Source organism: Myotis daubentonii, chromosome 2, assembly GCF_963259705.1.
Source record: "Myotis daubentonii chromosome 2, mMyoDau2.1, whole genome shotgun sequence".
NCBI classification, from domain to species: domain Eukaryota; kingdom Metazoa; phylum Chordata; class Mammalia; order Chiroptera; family Vespertilionidae; genus Myotis; species Myotis daubentonii.
In genome coordinates, this window is record NC_081841.1 from 67,398,294 (window position 1) to 67,414,461 (window position 16,168).

At 40.2% G+C, this 16,168-nt stretch overlaps 1 protein-coding gene across 3 annotated transcripts; it reads left to right on the forward strand.

The window, feature by feature from the left end:
* The first annotated feature begins 1,979 nt into the window (after positions 1-1,979).
* Positions 1,980-15,911, forward strand: KRR1 (KRR1 small subunit processome component homolog). Of its 3 annotated transcripts, XM_059683573.1 has the most exons (10): positions 1,983-2,226; positions 6,427-6,599; positions 8,165-8,299; positions 8,526-8,651; positions 8,747-8,830; positions 9,863-9,919; positions 11,975-12,145; positions 14,267-14,344; positions 14,453-14,546; positions 15,588-15,911. In XM_059683573.1, exons 1-10 carry the CDS (start codon positions 2,142-2,144, stop codon positions 15,728-15,730), a joined length of 1,146 nt encoding a protein of 381 aa, XP_059539556.1. In that variant the 5' UTR covers positions 1,983-2,141; the 3' UTR covers positions 15,731-15,911. The 3 variants fall into 3 exon arrangements, with proteins under 3 accessions (XP_059539557.1, XP_059539558.1, XP_059539556.1); XM_059683574.1 differs by lacking the exon at positions 8,747-8,830 and having other exon boundaries at positions 1,980-2,226; XM_059683575.1 differs by lacking the exon at positions 8,526-8,651 and having other exon boundaries at positions 1,980-2,226.
* The last annotated feature ends 257 nt before the right edge of the window (positions 15,912-16,168 follow it).

Here is a 16,168-nt window from a genome sequence, read left to right on the forward strand (position 1 = left end):
GTGAGTAAGAAATTTGCCCAAGTCTATACAGCCAGTAGGCACTAAACTAGTCAGTGTGGCTCCAAAGTACCTTTCACTGAACTACTTCTATACGAGACAATAATCAACACAATTGCACATATTTCCTAATGAAATGGTGCTTTATTTCTAGTTGACAATTTCCCTAGAGGGAAATTATTGTGAAAGAATATGTATATATTTTATATTGATAGATTGCTTTGCAAGAAGGCAGTAACAGTTTACATTTCTATCATTCTGTATAAGACTGCTCTCTCCTCCAGCAGAATATTATTTAAAATATTTTTTATTTCTTTTTTGCCAATCTGGTGGCTGAAAGGTGATATCTATATGCTTTTCTGACAGTAATAAGATTAAGTGTAGCCCTAACCGGTTTGGCTCAGCGGATAGAGCGTCGGCCTGTGGACTGAAGGGTCCCAGGTTCAATTCCGGTCAAGGGCATGTACCCCGGTTACGGGCACATCCCCAGTAGGGGGCGTGCAAGAGGCAGCTGAATCGATGTTTCTCTCTCATAGATGTTTCTAACTCTATCCTTCTCCCTCTCCCTTCCTCTCTGTAAAAAATCAATAAAATATATATTTTTAAAAAGATTAAGTGTAATATATTTATTAGCCATTGTATTTACTCTACTATAAATTGCTGTAGTAGTCAGGGTTCTCCAAAGTAGTATATAATAGTCATGTGATTATGGAGACCTGAAAGTCCAAAATCTTTAGGGTGGGCCAGCAGGCTGAAGACACAGAGAAGGGTTGCTGATGCAGCTCAAGTCCAAAAGCAATGAGGCTGAAAATCCAGCCCTCCTTGCACAGAGCTACTAGTGGTCAGACTGCCTAGACTCGAAGTCTAACTCACTAGTATTTAAGTTCACTGAGTTCCTTAAATAAGGGTAATAAAAACCTGCTTCCGAGGTCTTCTGGGAATATTGAAGGATTGTGTCTCACTTTATAACTTTCACCTGTTATTTGTTCTGTTACAGGGATTTGTCAATTTTTTTTAGCAGATTATAAGAATATAGGGATGAAATCATTGCCTGTCATTTATAAGACACATAGGCTAACAGCAAAAATCTTAATATAATCTTGGGATCTTCTATCCCTAAGTAACCGTCTCTCTTCTACATGTACCTCATAAGAATCCTTTCTAGAAGATACACAAGGGTAGATTTCAGATAATTGTTTCCCATTTAACTGATGTGAGGAATTCAACCTATCAAACTTCTTCTATTCTGCAGAAAAAAATTTTAAGCAGCAAACAAATAAAAACAATCATCAAAACAAGTTATCTTTAGCGAGTCTAAGAACTTTTAGATTCCTAGAAGTGTGAAGGTTTGTAGTAGTGGGAACCTCACACCATGAAGTCATCTAATATGCAGTGTTGGCATGGCCTGGAGTTAGTCATTTTGGGAAGTCTTAGGCCACATGAAATACTTCAGAAGTAATGCTTAATTGCTATCCTTCTGGCTTAGAAAGAGAAATACCAAGACCCTAGAAAATCACCATCCAAAACACGAACTTTGGAAACTAATCTTCAAAAAAAAATCATAAATCTTGTGGGGTTTTTTTAAACTTTTGTTTTCTCAATGTATAACTTTGGTTTTAAGGATTAGAAACAATACACAAAACGTACCTTGCACAAAGAAATCTCACAGTATATGGTAGCTATTACTGTCACCTCCTGCCATTGAGAACCATACTTCTCATATTAGTACCTTCTCCCAACGTCTACCACATATTTGACTATCATATAAATATTTACCAAAGGAGTGACTTTAGTGATAGGTTGCACTTTGCGGCCAAACCCTAGAGTGGGTCAGCCCGGGTTAGACTTTGAAGCCATGGGAAAATTACAGACAAGACCCGTCTCCAACTTGCCTACAGAGCTAAACTACAATTCCCAGCATGCAGTCAAACTCCGTGGTTGCACTGCATCCTGGGAAGAAGCCCGGAGCTACGTGAAAGAAGCGCTGTAGTTGACACGAATCCGCGGGTTCTAGCGTAGGCACGCACAGAGACTGCGCAGATCTCCTCGTCTGGGTTCTGCGGAACTCTTTTTGAGTACAGGGACCTTAGCCGGAAGGATTAAAGAACCGTTCCATTTCCGGAAGTAACGGGAGCGTTTCGAACATGGCGACCTCCAAAGCGAACGGGCCAGTCCCGGCGGCTGGGAAGAGTGAATTTCGTAACCAGAAGCAGAAGCAGGAGAACCGAGGTAAGGTGGTGTGAGCACCGAAGCCCGGGTGTGGAGGTTCAGTTGCGGTCGTGTGACGCCGCCTCGGGTCTGTTCTCTGAAGTTGAGTGCCTAGAAGAGCTGCTTTTTAGGGGTATTGGCCGCGCCTGCAGAACCGTCTGGCGGATATGGTGTCGGTCACGTGTTCCTAACGAATCGCTTCTGCTAAAGGCTCCCAGAATGAAGGTGTTGCGGACTTCGTTAAGACACTTTGGAGGGCGTCGCAGAGCCCTTGACTTGCGGCGCTGGGCGGAAGGCGCTGACAGACGAGGGATGCGGTAGGAGGAGGAGGCTCTTATTTACTTGAGTGGACGCTGGTAATAAGGGGTGAGACCGAGTGATGAGGAGGAGATGTCTGGCGTGTCCTGAATGCTAGTGTGTGAGCTCCTCAAGAAATTTTGCATCATTTATTATTGTTTAAAAAATTGTTAAAATATTAGACGACACGGCTCCTCCCCTTTAGACTGCCCTGCTTTTAAATTGCCGTCTTGTTTTATTCTGGTTTCATCCATTTTCGTCAGTATGAATGCCAGGAAGAGAGGCTAGAGAAATAGCCCAGGACCTCAGAAACCATTCTTATGGGAAGTGTTAAAAACCGTGAACTCTCATTCTGAAGGCATTAGAAAGGTATAAACGGTGTGTTGTTTTTTTTATTATGAGTGTACATAGTGGAGTATGGTACATGTCCAGCTTAAAGCCAACACGTGAGAAAGGAGCGCTCAGACCGTTGAGCAGAACAAAACCTTGTGAAACCCGAAAAGCCCCCTGCAAGCTCCTCTCAGAACACACTCTTTTTCTTTGAGACATGAAGTAACTGTTCTAAATCGTGTTGATCATTCTGTGCTTTTTCTTCATAGTCTTTCCCAACTATGTACAAAGCAGTGTACTGTTGCCTACATTTTAATTTTATGTGACTGGGAGAGGACTGTGGGCATGGTTCTGTGTCCTGCATCTTGGGCTTAACTTTGTTTTTGTTATTTAATCAGGACAGTACTTGAAGCTGTATGTTTCCCTCCTGCTATGATGTTCACTTGTATGAATATACGCTCGTTTATATTTCGCCCTAGCTGGTTTTGCTCAGTGGATAGAGCGTCAACCTATAGACTGAAGGCCCCCTGGTTCGATTCCAGTCAAGGGCACGTGCCTGGATTGCAGACTCAATCCTCAATTAGGGGGCTTTGCAGGAGGCAGCCTATCAGTGATTCTCTCTGATCAATAGATTGATGTTTCTATCTCTCTCTCCCTCTCCCTTCCTCTCTGAAATCAATAAGAAAATATTTTTAAAAATAATAATTTATATTTTCATTCTCCCATTGATAGACCATTTGCATTGTTCCCATTGTGTGCTGTTATGAACAGTGCTGCTATAGACATGTTTGTACACATCTCTAGCTGTACATGTCCAAGAGTTTCTCTAGGTGTGTACACGGGATTGGAATCCTGGAAGTGTAGGGTCTGTGCAGGTGGTGCTGTGAGAGGCACATCTCACCAGCACAAGAGAGGTGTTCCGGACAGCTCCCCCTGGGAACAGCCTCCACCGTGTCTTCTCTTATAAATGAATGTGTACGAGGGACCTTGACTGCGTTGTGAAAAGCCAACTTATTAAAACATGCACCTTTGATAAAGAAGCAAAGCAAGCAAACCTATACGTCTGGCTTAAGAAGTGCAGACAGGCAGCTAATCTGAAAAGCAAATTGGGTGGGAGTCTCAGGCTGATATACCCTCCCGTCTATAGGTTTCAAAATTTATTTATTTTTTCCTCACTGTATAGGTTCTTGTAGTCAGTCATTTGATACTAGTTTCAACTTGTAGTTGCTAAAGATGCCTTTCTTCTTCTTTTTTTTTAATCCTCACCCAAGGATATTTTCCCATTGATATTTAGAGAGAGTGGAAGAGAGGTAGAGAGAGACACATCGATTGATTGCCTCCCACGTGCACCCTGACCAGGGCTGGGGATTGAGCCTGCAACTGAGATAGGTGCCCTTGACCTGAATGGGGCCTGGTAGCCTGCAGTCTGCAGGCCGATGCTCTATCCACTGAGCCAAACCGGCTAGGGCTCAAAATTCCTTTGCTGAACCTATTAGTACAGATTAATTCTCAAGGTCCCTTTTTACTTTGTTGTGGCCTTCCCAGAATTCATGAGAAGCCCTGGTAATTTTATAACCTAGAGACTGCTGGCTTTTCTGCCTAGGGAGTAACATTGTCCCCTTTTCCTGTCCCTTTCCCCCCTCCCTTTCTGCATTCCCATTAGGGAGGTTTTTAACCATTTGCTTTCAAGTGTCCTTGGCTGGAGAAGATAATGGCTTGTTATTTAAAAGCTGGCTGCATCCCTAACCGGTTTGGCTCAGTGGATAGAGCATTGGCCTACGGACTCAAGGGTCCCAGGTTCGATTCCGGTCAAGGGCATGTACCTTGGTTGCAGGCACATTCCCAGTAGGAGGTGTGCAGGAGGCAGCTGATCGATGTTTCTCTCTCATCGATGTTTCTGGCTCTCTATCCCTCTCCCTTCCTTTCTGTAAACAATCAATAAAATATATTATAAAAAAAAAAAAAAGCTGGCTGCAAATTGCCCATACTATTTGGTTTTGTAAGACTGAGGCTTTCTGTCTCAGTTTCCCCATTCCTCCTGCCCTGGAATCCTGTAACAATGCTAATTCTTTCCCAAAGGGTTTGTCCTAGTTTATACTTCCAGCAGGGGATGAGAGTTCTCTTAGCGCTATATCCACAGTAACTAACACTTGGTATTATCTGAATTATGAATTTCTGTCATCTTGTAAGTATGAAATGGTATCAATTGGTTTTTCTTTTGAACTTTTCTTAATACTAATGAGGTTGCACATCTTTTTGCATGTTTTAAGGCTATTTGTATTTACTTCCTCTGTTGTGAAACTTCTATGTATTTTTTTTTTTTTGCCATTTTTTAAATTCATAGCCATTGAAGTGTTTAAATTGGGAAGGACTTGGTCAGATGTGCATTTTAAATAATGACAATTGTTCATTTCAAGCTTTTATTAAGGATATTGGGAAGTGAACGATATATGAAGATTAGCTAATTCTCTGTGATTTCATCCAGAAACAGCAAAGTATAAGAAGCAGAAAGCAGGTGTACCTCACTGGGGTGGATAACATGGATTATCAAGACCTATTTCTGCAGAAGAATCTCCTGATAAGATTGTTAAAACAAAGATTCCTGTGCCTCAGCCCAGAGCTTCAGATTCAATAGGTCTGGGGAGGAGGCCAAGAATTACATTTCTTTCTTTTTAAAAAATATATATATATATTTTTATTGATTTCAGAGAGGAAGGAAGAGGGAGAGATAGAAACATCAATGATGAGAGAGAATCATTGATTGGCTGCCTCTTGCACACCCCCCACTGGGGATCGAGCCCACAACCCGAATATGTTCCCTTGGCCGGAATCGAACCTGGGACCCTTCAGTCCACAAGCCAACGCTCTATCCACCGATCCAAACCGGCTAGGGCAAGAATTACATTTCTAACACACTTGCAGCTTATGCTCCTGCTGCAGGCCTATGTATCATACCTTTGAATAGTACTAATGTAAGTTATAGCTGTTGGATTTAAGAAGTTCCTGAAATCCAGGACCAAGAGTTTTAAATAAATGCTATGGGAGATAATTTATGGCCCTTCAGAGGCATTTTGTTTTGATGAAAGGAGACCTTTATGTCCCCTTAAGCAAGTCACTCATCTTTTTGGTCTGAGTGTCTTTTATGAAATGGGAAAAATTATACTGATTCTTCCTACCTTTCATGGTTATCATGAAGGGTATACAGAAATAAGGCTCATGAAAACTCTTTGGAAACCCTATACCAGTGATTATTAACTGAAAGTGTACATCAGAGTATCAACTTTTAAAAATTTTATGTACATACACACATATGCAAATATAGTATATACATATATACACATACTTAGGCTTCACTTCCATAAAATTTGAAAGGTTGCTTATCTATATATATATAAAAGGCTAAAATGCAAAGTGTCCCCTCGGGAGTTCGATCGCTCACTATGATGTGCGCTGACCACCAGGGGACGGCATGGAACAAAGGAAGGCCCCCATCGGCTCCGATTGTCGGCCACACCTAGGGACCCTACTATGCATATAAACGTCCAAAAGTGGGCTAAAATCTGATGTGTGTTTTGTTTTGTTTTTTTCCTCTAGATGAATCAGAACTCCTCACTGTTCCTGATGGTTGGAAGGAACCAGCTTTTTCCAAAGAGGACAATCCCAGAGGACTCCTGGAGGAAAGCAGTTTTGCAACATTGTTCCCAAAATATAGAGAAGCTTACTTGAAAGAGTGCTGGCCGTTGGTTCAAAAAGCCTTGAATGAACATGTATGCATATTTTATATATTTCTTTGAGATTTTGCTCCTGCTTATACCTTGACTTTTAAGTAAATGTATGTGTGCTGGTGAATTTTTTTAAGGTGCCAGCATAATTGACTAATTTGGTTCCTTTGGTATTTTAAACAGCCTACATAAGTTTTATTCTTGTAATACATGTGTTTTTAATTTTGTGAATAATGGATTACTGAAAAATACACATTCCTTTAAAATTGTAGGGATTTGATGGACTGTCTGAAACTCATCTGTGAACTCCCAAGTTTCAGAATGCCTATTCTGTACTGTGGTGGTTGTCACAAACCTGCACAGTTTGAGCCGGGCATGTTTCTGTCTAATTGCTTAATTTTCATTTTAAATAAAAGATGTGGATGTGCCATCTTTTTCCTACTTGTTGCTGCTACCATGCCCCTCGAGTGGTATATTTGTTTTTGTTTTTCAAATGTGGGTTGAAATCCATTAGTGGATCCAGAAGTCAATTTAGTGGATATAAGGAGTCTTTAAAATATGAATGTGTCACATGTGGTAAGGATGATTTTATGAAGCTTTTGATTCATTTTATGTGTATACTAGAGGCCCAGTGCACAAATTCGTGCACCAGTAGGGTTGTTCAGCCTGGCCTGCGGGATCGGGCTGAAACCAGCTCTCCAACATCCCCCGAGGGGTCCCAAATTGCAAGAGGGTGCAGGCCAGGCTGAGGGACACAGGAGGTTGGCCAGCCAGGGAGGGACCGCAGGAGGGCTCCAGAGCGTGTCTGGCCCATCTTGCTCAGTCCTGATTGGCCAGACCCCAGCAGCAAGCTAACCTACCAGTTGGAGTGTCTGCCCCTTGGTGGTCAGTGCACATCATAGCGAGCAGTTGAGCAACCTTAGCATATCATTAGCATATTACACTTTGATTGGTTGATCAGTCGACCAGACACTTAGCATATTGGGCTTTTATTGTATAGGATATGTATGTATACTAGGTTGTGACTTGAAATATATTTCTCAAACTGAGGGACTGCTCTGGACTCATTTGGGCCCATTGAGTATGAGAGTGACTCGGCAAACTACAAGCAATGTTTCATAGCTGTCTACATCTGAGATTGGTGTCTCTCTCTCTCTCTCTCTCTCTCTCTCTCTCTCTCTCTCTCTCTCTCTCTCATAAACTTATACAGATCCAGCCTTATGTTGAATAGTTCTTCACTCGCTATGTTTACATATTCTTCAAAATATGCTCATATGTTAGAAAATAGCATGTGAGTATAAGTATGGCCTCATTTGGATTGATACATATTTTTTAAACTAGAGATTATCTTTATTCCAGTAAGTACAAAGTCTTCTAAACCCCAGTAAGTATAAATGGTTTCAATTGCCTGAGTTTCTATATTCTTTGAAGTATGAAAGTAATCAAGCATTCTTTATATTAACTACCCAGCTTCTTCAAGGAGAGAGTTGATAGAATTTTAGAGAGAGATTAATTCATAGCAATTAATGGTTAGATTAGGATAGGTTATGTAAGTATCTAAACTGAATTCATTTTTAGGCAGCTGCTTGTTTGCTCTTTCCTTTCTGTAGCATGTTAATGCAACCCTGGACCTGATCGAGGGCAGCATGACTGTCTGTACAACAAAGAAGACTTTTGATCCATACATCATCATTAGGGCCAGAGACCTAATAAAACTACTAGCAAGAAGTGTTTCATTTGAACAGGTAAATTTACAGTTACAGAGATTCTGCTTTATTTGTGCCATTAGAGATAACACAGCACTGTATCCACCCACCCGTTCTTCCCTCTTTCCTTCCCTCCCTCCCTCTCTGTGTCCCTTATTCCCTCCCACCCTCCCTCTGTAGAGTTTTCATTATTCTGCTTAGATATCAGTGTAGACTTTGAAAAGAAATGTATTTGTAAAGAATATTTTCTTTATGTTTTCAAAAGGCAGTACGAATTCTTCAGGATGATATCGCATGCGACATCATTAAAATAGGTTCTTTAGTAAGAAATAAAGAAAGATTTGTAAAAAGAAGACAACGGCTTATTGGTCCCAAAGGATCTACATTAAAGGTACTTTTTACCAGTAGAAAACTTGAGTATCTGTTTTTGTCATTAGTTTTTCAGTGTATTTCAACTGAATTTCAACTTACTGTTCTTTGATGTAGGCATTGGAACTCTTAACAAACTGTTACATTATGGTTCAGGGAAACACGGTTTCAGCCATTGGACCTTTTAGTGGCTTAAAAGAGGTGAGACTTAATATCTTAATTTTCAGCAGAGAACAAATTAAATAATGTGGTTATAATATATTGTTTTATTATTATTGTATTGTTTTAGAATGTGCTTTGTTTGATTTTTCCATTAGTAAATACGTTGTACTTTATGGAATTTGAGAGAGTCATTGCTCCTGGACACTAACATATTATGACCAACCTTTGACAGTTACACACATCTCAATTAGGTCTTCACACCATCTCTCCTTCCACTACAAATTTTAAATGGTTGTTTAAGCTCTTAGTCCGTAGCACATATGAGAAACATGATGTAGTTACATGTGCTCAAATATTAGGGAATTGAACAGATGTTATTTGCAGAAACGTATACAGTCGAGGTCAAACTCAAATTTTCCTTTATGATACATTTCTTTTGTTTGCATTTATTTTAACTTGTTATGAGGAAATCTGTTGAGCAAATACTGTTCCAATTGACTCCCTTTGATACTGTTATCTGTATCTGGCTATGAGGTCTTGCTTCTTCCTTTCCAGGGCCTTTAATAGAACTTTCTTGGACCTCATTCTTACAAATGATCTACCCTTTTCTCATGGGGCAATAATAACTTAAATACATTGAATACTTTGTAATTCTATAAAGTGTAAATACGTTATTCAGTTCTTATCACAGACCCTTGCGGTATCTTCATTTCCACATGGCAAATGAGAAAGCTGGAACAGGAAAATTAAGTATCTTTCCAAATAAAGTGGCAGTCCCATTATTTGAGCCCACATTTTCTGACTCTGAATCCATCTCCCCCCTAAATCACTGTTGCAGAGTATTACACTTGTTCAATATGTCATGTTTTCACAGTACAATTGAGTAACGTCACTGTACGCAGGGTTAACTATTATGAAAGATCTAGCAGCCACTAAGAGCAATTGAAGGAATTATTCAATTTGGCAGCCATTGTCTGGTTTGTAGGATATTTTGCAATATAGTAATTCCTTTCTACCTGGTTCATTAAGATATTTATAAATGACTAATACATTTTTCTTTGCAAATTTCAGGTTCGAAAAGTAGTCCTAGATACTATGAAGAATATTCATCCAATTTATAATATTAAAGTGAGTGTTAATTATATATCCCTGTAACAGTGGTTGTCAAACTTCTTTTAGCTACAGAAAACTTTCTTAAAATTAAATTTTTATAAAAGTTGAATAGACGAAACAGATAAAGTAGAGATATTTTGGGTAAATTAGAGGTAGAATTCAATCCACTCAACTCTACCCCATCCTCAAGTTACTTCCTTAAAAGCTTGGGTCTCTGTAGAGTCCAGTATTGACAGGGACACTAATCTATGTATATAAAACCCTAATATGCAAATAGACTAAATAGCAGAACAACCGGTCGCTGTGACATGCACTGACCACCAGGGGGCACACACAACATGGCGAGCGTTGGCAGCAGGCGGCAGAGTGCGGAACATGGCAGGCATTGGCCACAGTGGGATGGTGGAGCAGGTGAGCAGGGGGCACCAGACCAAGGTGGGGCGCCTGTCGCTGTCTTTGGGGCGAGCCTCCAGTGGTTACTGAAAATTCTTTGCTCCCATGTGCCGCGGTCCTGCGGGGCACTTGCACCTGCTGCTGGCGCAGGCCCCACTCGCACCTGCTGCCAACGCCGGAGCCGCCACTTGCACCCACTGCCGGCATCTCTCAGCGCCATCAGCAGGTGCAAGTGGCGGCTGCCAGCCCCAATCGCCCATAGGGCTTCTCCACCTCCTCCTGCTCCTGAGGGATGATCGGGGCCAGCAGCTGCCACTCGCACCCACTACCGGCCCCATTCGCACTCACTGCCTGCAATGGCCCCACTCATACCCACAGCCAGAACCATTGCTCACATCTGCCAGTGCCCTGCGCCAGTTCTGATCGCTCGGCGCCATCGGTGGGTGCGAGCAGCGGCTGCCAGCCCCATTCGCCCAAGGGCTTCTCCACCTCCCCCTGCTCCTGAAGGGCAATTGGGGCAGCAGCCACTGCTCGCACCTGCTGACAGCACCAGCCCCGCTTGCACCTGCTGCTGGCGCCGGCTCCAATCGCTCCACACTGTCAGCCGGCGCCGTCAGTGCATGGGAGCGGCAGTGGTGGTGGGAGCAGGGTTGTGGTAGGAGGGGCCGGGCAGGGGCACGGAGGATGGGCCGAGACCCCTGTGCCCACAGCAGCCTCGCAGCCCACAGTTCGTTTCAAGGTGCATGAATTCGTGCACTGGGCCCCTAGTGTATTATATAGTTCTAATACAAGAAGGGCGTCACAGATTTTGTGATAGATTATATCAATCCTGTTTTCTTAGGTTGTGAGCCCATCTTTATATTTAAAGATGTTTTCTTTTAGAATTCTGCCTTTTTCTATTAAATAAAACCTCAGATATTTTAGATTACATTAAAACTTTTGGGGGAGGAGAGGACTTAATAATCAAATTATTTAGCTTACCCAAAATAGCTCTGCTTTATCTGTTTTGTATGTTAGCCTTTTGAGAGAGATGTTATATCACTGTGTGCACACAGTTCATGCCTGTTCTTGGAAATGTAACCATGCTATAATGAGCTATTTTATTTATGATGAGTATTTGTTGAGCAGTCCAGTTAAATTTGGTGAAGTTAAGTTTAAAAGTCTCTTATTAGATTGGCATGAAAGAACAGTTTTCAGTTACATTGGGACATTAAAGACACAGAGAGCTAGTCATGCATCTAATGCCTGGTTTGCATCTTCCTGTTTTTCAATGTCTATAAAATTCAAATGGAGTGGAGGAAATGTGAGAATATTGGTTTTGTCCAATCATGAAAAGGTTTGCTTTTCACCCTTGTGATATTTCGGGTGCTACTGAAAGCTTCCTGCTTTCAGGGAACATTATTAAGGATTCTCCCTGCTATTAAGTTGAGTTTTAAGGTTTAAAGAAATAATGGTTGAAAAGCTGGATTAGTCTCTTTCATCTCAATTATTTCAATAATTTTGAAATTTCTTTATCTAATTTTCTTATGCTTGGTTAAAAATCAAGATTACATATTCTTTTCTTTATGGAATTAGTTTACTTAGTATAAGAACAATATTTCTGATGTCTTAATTTGACAAATGTATGACATCTGAAATTAACATTTTTTACCTTGTTTGTATATTGCATGACTAAAGACCTTAATGATTAAACGAGAGTTGGCAAAAGATTCTGAATTAAGATCACAAAGTTGGGAAAGATTTTTGCCACAGTTCAAGCACAAAAATGTGAATAAACGCAAGGAACCAAAGAAAAAAACTGTTAAGAAAGAGTATACACCATTCCCACCACCACAACCAGAAAGTCAGGTAAGTATTAAATGTTGAATTTCATTATATGATGGAGAAACTGTTATCAATTTTGTAAGAAACTTTATTGAGGGTATTTTAGGTGGAATTTTGTCAACTGTCTTCTGGTTTCCTTTCCGAAATGTCCTTTCCTGTCTTTCATGTTCCTTTTTCCTTCTATCACACCTGCCCAGCAAAACTCTTAAACTTGGACCAGTCCTAAGACTTCTTTTTCATAATGTGGCTACTACACATAGGTGGAAGAAGTCATAACTTCGGATTATATCCATTCTAAATGTATGTTTCCAACCTCAGATAGGTGCTCAGCATTGTCTGGTAGTTCTGTGGATCCTCTTAATTGTCTAGGCACTCTCCCACTCCTAGCAGATGTCATTTAATTTTATTTTACTGAAATATTTTAGACCATCAGGCAAGAACTCTTTCAACTTCCTTTTTTCTCACCTACATTTTCCCATGTGTATCAATTCTTTTTTTACCTACTCTTTTACTTCTTTTTTCATCTATCTCTTGAGGGTTCTTGCTTCATTATTCCCTCCCTTGGAAACTCTTCCCTTTCTGCTAGTTCTTTAGGCTCAGCATGTAAACCCATCCCTTTCTGGGTACTGTCTTCCTCCACAGCCTCGTGTTTGAAGTTTTTCAGCGAAGGTTTGATGAAAGGTCAGAGGGAAGAAAGGAATGATGGTCATCATGGTGAAAAAACAGTGAAAGTGCTGGATCATGAGGTTTCCTCGGGGAAAGGAAGAAAGGGAAGCCAGAAAGAAACTGATAGTTGGGGGGAAGTGGAGTGATCCAGATACTAAACCATGTTCCATAACACCCGCTGTACTTCTTTCTTTTTCTTTTAACTTTTTAAAATATATTTTTATTTATTTCAGAGACAAAGGGAGAGGGAGAGAGAGAGAGAAACATCAATGATGAGAGAGAATCATTGGCTGCCTCCTGCACGTCCCCTACTGGGAATTGAGCCCACAACCCGGGCATGTGCCCTAACCAGGAATCAAACAATGACCTCTTGATTCATAGGTCAATACTCAACCACTGGGCCACGCTAGCCGGGCCAGCTGCTGTACTTCTTATAGCCCTGTCCTATAGTTAGTAATTGTCTTTCTCCCCTATACCTGTAAACAGTGATTCAACAGTCTCAGTTGATTTATTCTGCCACTTATTTGCCAAAAATTTATTTAAATGGAGATAATGATAACACCTATCTCAAAGAATTGTTAACGAGGATTAAATGAATTAGTAGTTGTAAAGTGCTTTCATCTATAAAGAATTTAGAACATTGTCTTATATATAATAATGCTATGTACATGCAAGGTAGATAAATTATCAATGTCGACTATATAGTGAATGAATGAGCCATAGCTTTCTCTACTTAGTGTTTTAGTCACCAAATTCTGACAATCTTGCTTTTTATTTTGCATGCCACTACCCTTTATTCCAGGTTTTTATCTCTTCTCTATTCTTCTGTACTTTAAAAAATGCTGCTCGGGCCCGGCCTGAGTGGTTGAATTGGTTGAGTGTGGTCCTCTGCACCGAAAGGTTGTCGGTTCGATTCTCACTCAGGGCGCAGACCTGAGTTGTGGGTTTCATCTCCAGTTGGGGAGCGTTGCTCTCTCTCTCTTGCTCTCTCTCTCTCTCTCTCTTGCTCTCTCTCCTCCCATTACTTTCCTCTCTGTATGCATGTCATCTGGTGAGGATTGAGAGGTAAAAATAGCTTACATTAAAAATAAAATCCTGCTTTGGTCTCTTCACTCTTCTCAGAAACTTGAATCATTTCTAAATCATGTCCCACCTCCTTCACCTGACATTCAAGTTTCTTCAACCTTCCTCAAACTATTTTTCCAGTTTCCTATTAAACTTTTCTGAATTATTGACCTTCCACCCTCCTTAAAGCAGTCTCTTGTGTATTCTTTGAACACATCACCTGCTTTCCTACCTCCATGCTTTTGTGGACATATTTCCTTCAACTTAGAGTACATTTCCTTCTTTTTTGTCATTCCCTTTATGAATTAACCATAGATTTTTGAGCCTCTGTCTTTACCTCGTAACATTTCTTCCTTAGAAAATGACTTTCATCTCCATTATTTCTGAAGTAATTATAAATACTGATTTCAACAGATTGATAAAGAATTGGCTAGTGGTGAATACTTTCTGAAGGCAAGTCAAAAGAAGCGACAGAAAATGGAAGCAATAAAGGTAAGACTGTATTTAGCTCACAACATCAATAACAAAGTCCATAGAAACTTAAATTCTTAATTAGCTATAAATTGTGTTTCACTAATGTATGTTTTATTACTAACATAGGCTAAACAAGCAGAAGCTCTCAGTAAGAGACAAGAGGAAAGAAACAAAGCTTTCATTCCACCTAAAGAAAAGCCAGTTTTGAAACCTAAGGAAGGTAAAGCTTATTTTCCAATTCTTGGTGTGATGTAAAAATCTGTTATCTGAAAAGTAAACCCTAAGTGAATTTACCTAAATGTCAGTGTTAAGTAAGGAAATAACCATATCTGCTGTTAATTCGCTTAGCATGTCATTAATCACTAATCCCAGGGACAGGAAACGACTGGGGTAATTGTACTTTGGTAACAGCTATTCCCTGTGTAAGTACCCAGGCTGATAGTCCTCTCCTGGCTCTGGATGTGCTTGGGAAGGACCTTTTGTTTGAAAGATATAAACCAGAGAGTGACTCTTCTGTACAAATAAGAGTAAAGCCTCGAGATCCCTGAGCTCTGCTATCACGCCTTTCAAAAACAGCTCAGCAGAGGTTGTGATTTTCTTCTCTCATGTGATCTATAGCTTACGTTTGATTCCTATATTGTTACCATGGATTTTTCATTATCTTCAGCCAAAGGACACCAACAAAATAATACTAGTCATTCATTGAACTAACATTGGGAAAGCTTTTAAGTTTTTATGTGGTATTAGAGATGATTTTGACTTATAACTTCATGATTAATTAATTAAAATGATGGAAGTTGGAAGGATGACATATAATATTCTTCATGAAATAGAATTCTAAATTATTTTAACAAGTAAGATGGAAAATTGGCATATTAATAAGTGCTGTAAAGTTCCAAAATGTGGGAAAGAATATAAGTAAAAATAATCTAACTTGAAGTATGATTGAAGGGGTTGGGGGTGGCGAGGAATGTAGTTTTAATATAGTTGAATCCAGTTGAATCCAGTAATTGGTTCACATAGCTAAACTATAATGCCATTTTCACATATATTTTCACTAATGTGTTTTTAAAGTTGTTGTTTTTTTCTCTCTTAAAGAAATTTCTAATTTTCCTTTAGGCATATGGCAGATGTTTTATATTTTATAATATGACCTTCCAATTATAAAAATATTCTGAAATTATTGTACTAAATACATATTCTTTATATTTTATTTGGTAAAATCTAAAGAATTACACATATCGTGTTTTTATTTGTCTAGCTTCTACTGAAACTAAAATTGACGTGGCTGCCATCAAGGAAAAGGTTAAGAAAGCAAAGAATAAGAAACTGGGAGCTCTCACAGCTGAAGAAGTTAAGCTTAAAATGGAAGTAGATGAAAAGAAAAAGAAGAAAAAAAAGTAATACAAAAAAACCCTGAACCTAGAATTTATTAAGCTATCTCCTTTTATAAAGGACTTTGAGGTACTGGGGCATTAGTTGCTTTATGTGTAGGAAGTAATACTCTGATTACTTTGTTTCTGAGTTTATTCTTTATAACAATGTTTATATATGTGGCTATTCTTTATAAATATAAATTACTAGAGGCCCGGTGCACGGATTCATGTACTGGTGGGGTCCCTCAGCCTGGCCTGCAGGGATCAGGCTGAAACCAGCAGTCCAACATCCCCCAAGGGATGTAGTAGTGCATGAAGTGGCAGGCGGCTGGGGAGGAGCCCAAACCCAGGTCGGGAGCCACATCGCTCCTGCTCATCCCAGCCCTGCTGTTCAGTAGGCTCGCTGCTGCTCCACTGTGGTCTCCACGCACCCGTCCTAGGGCGATACCGGCGTGCCCATGACGGA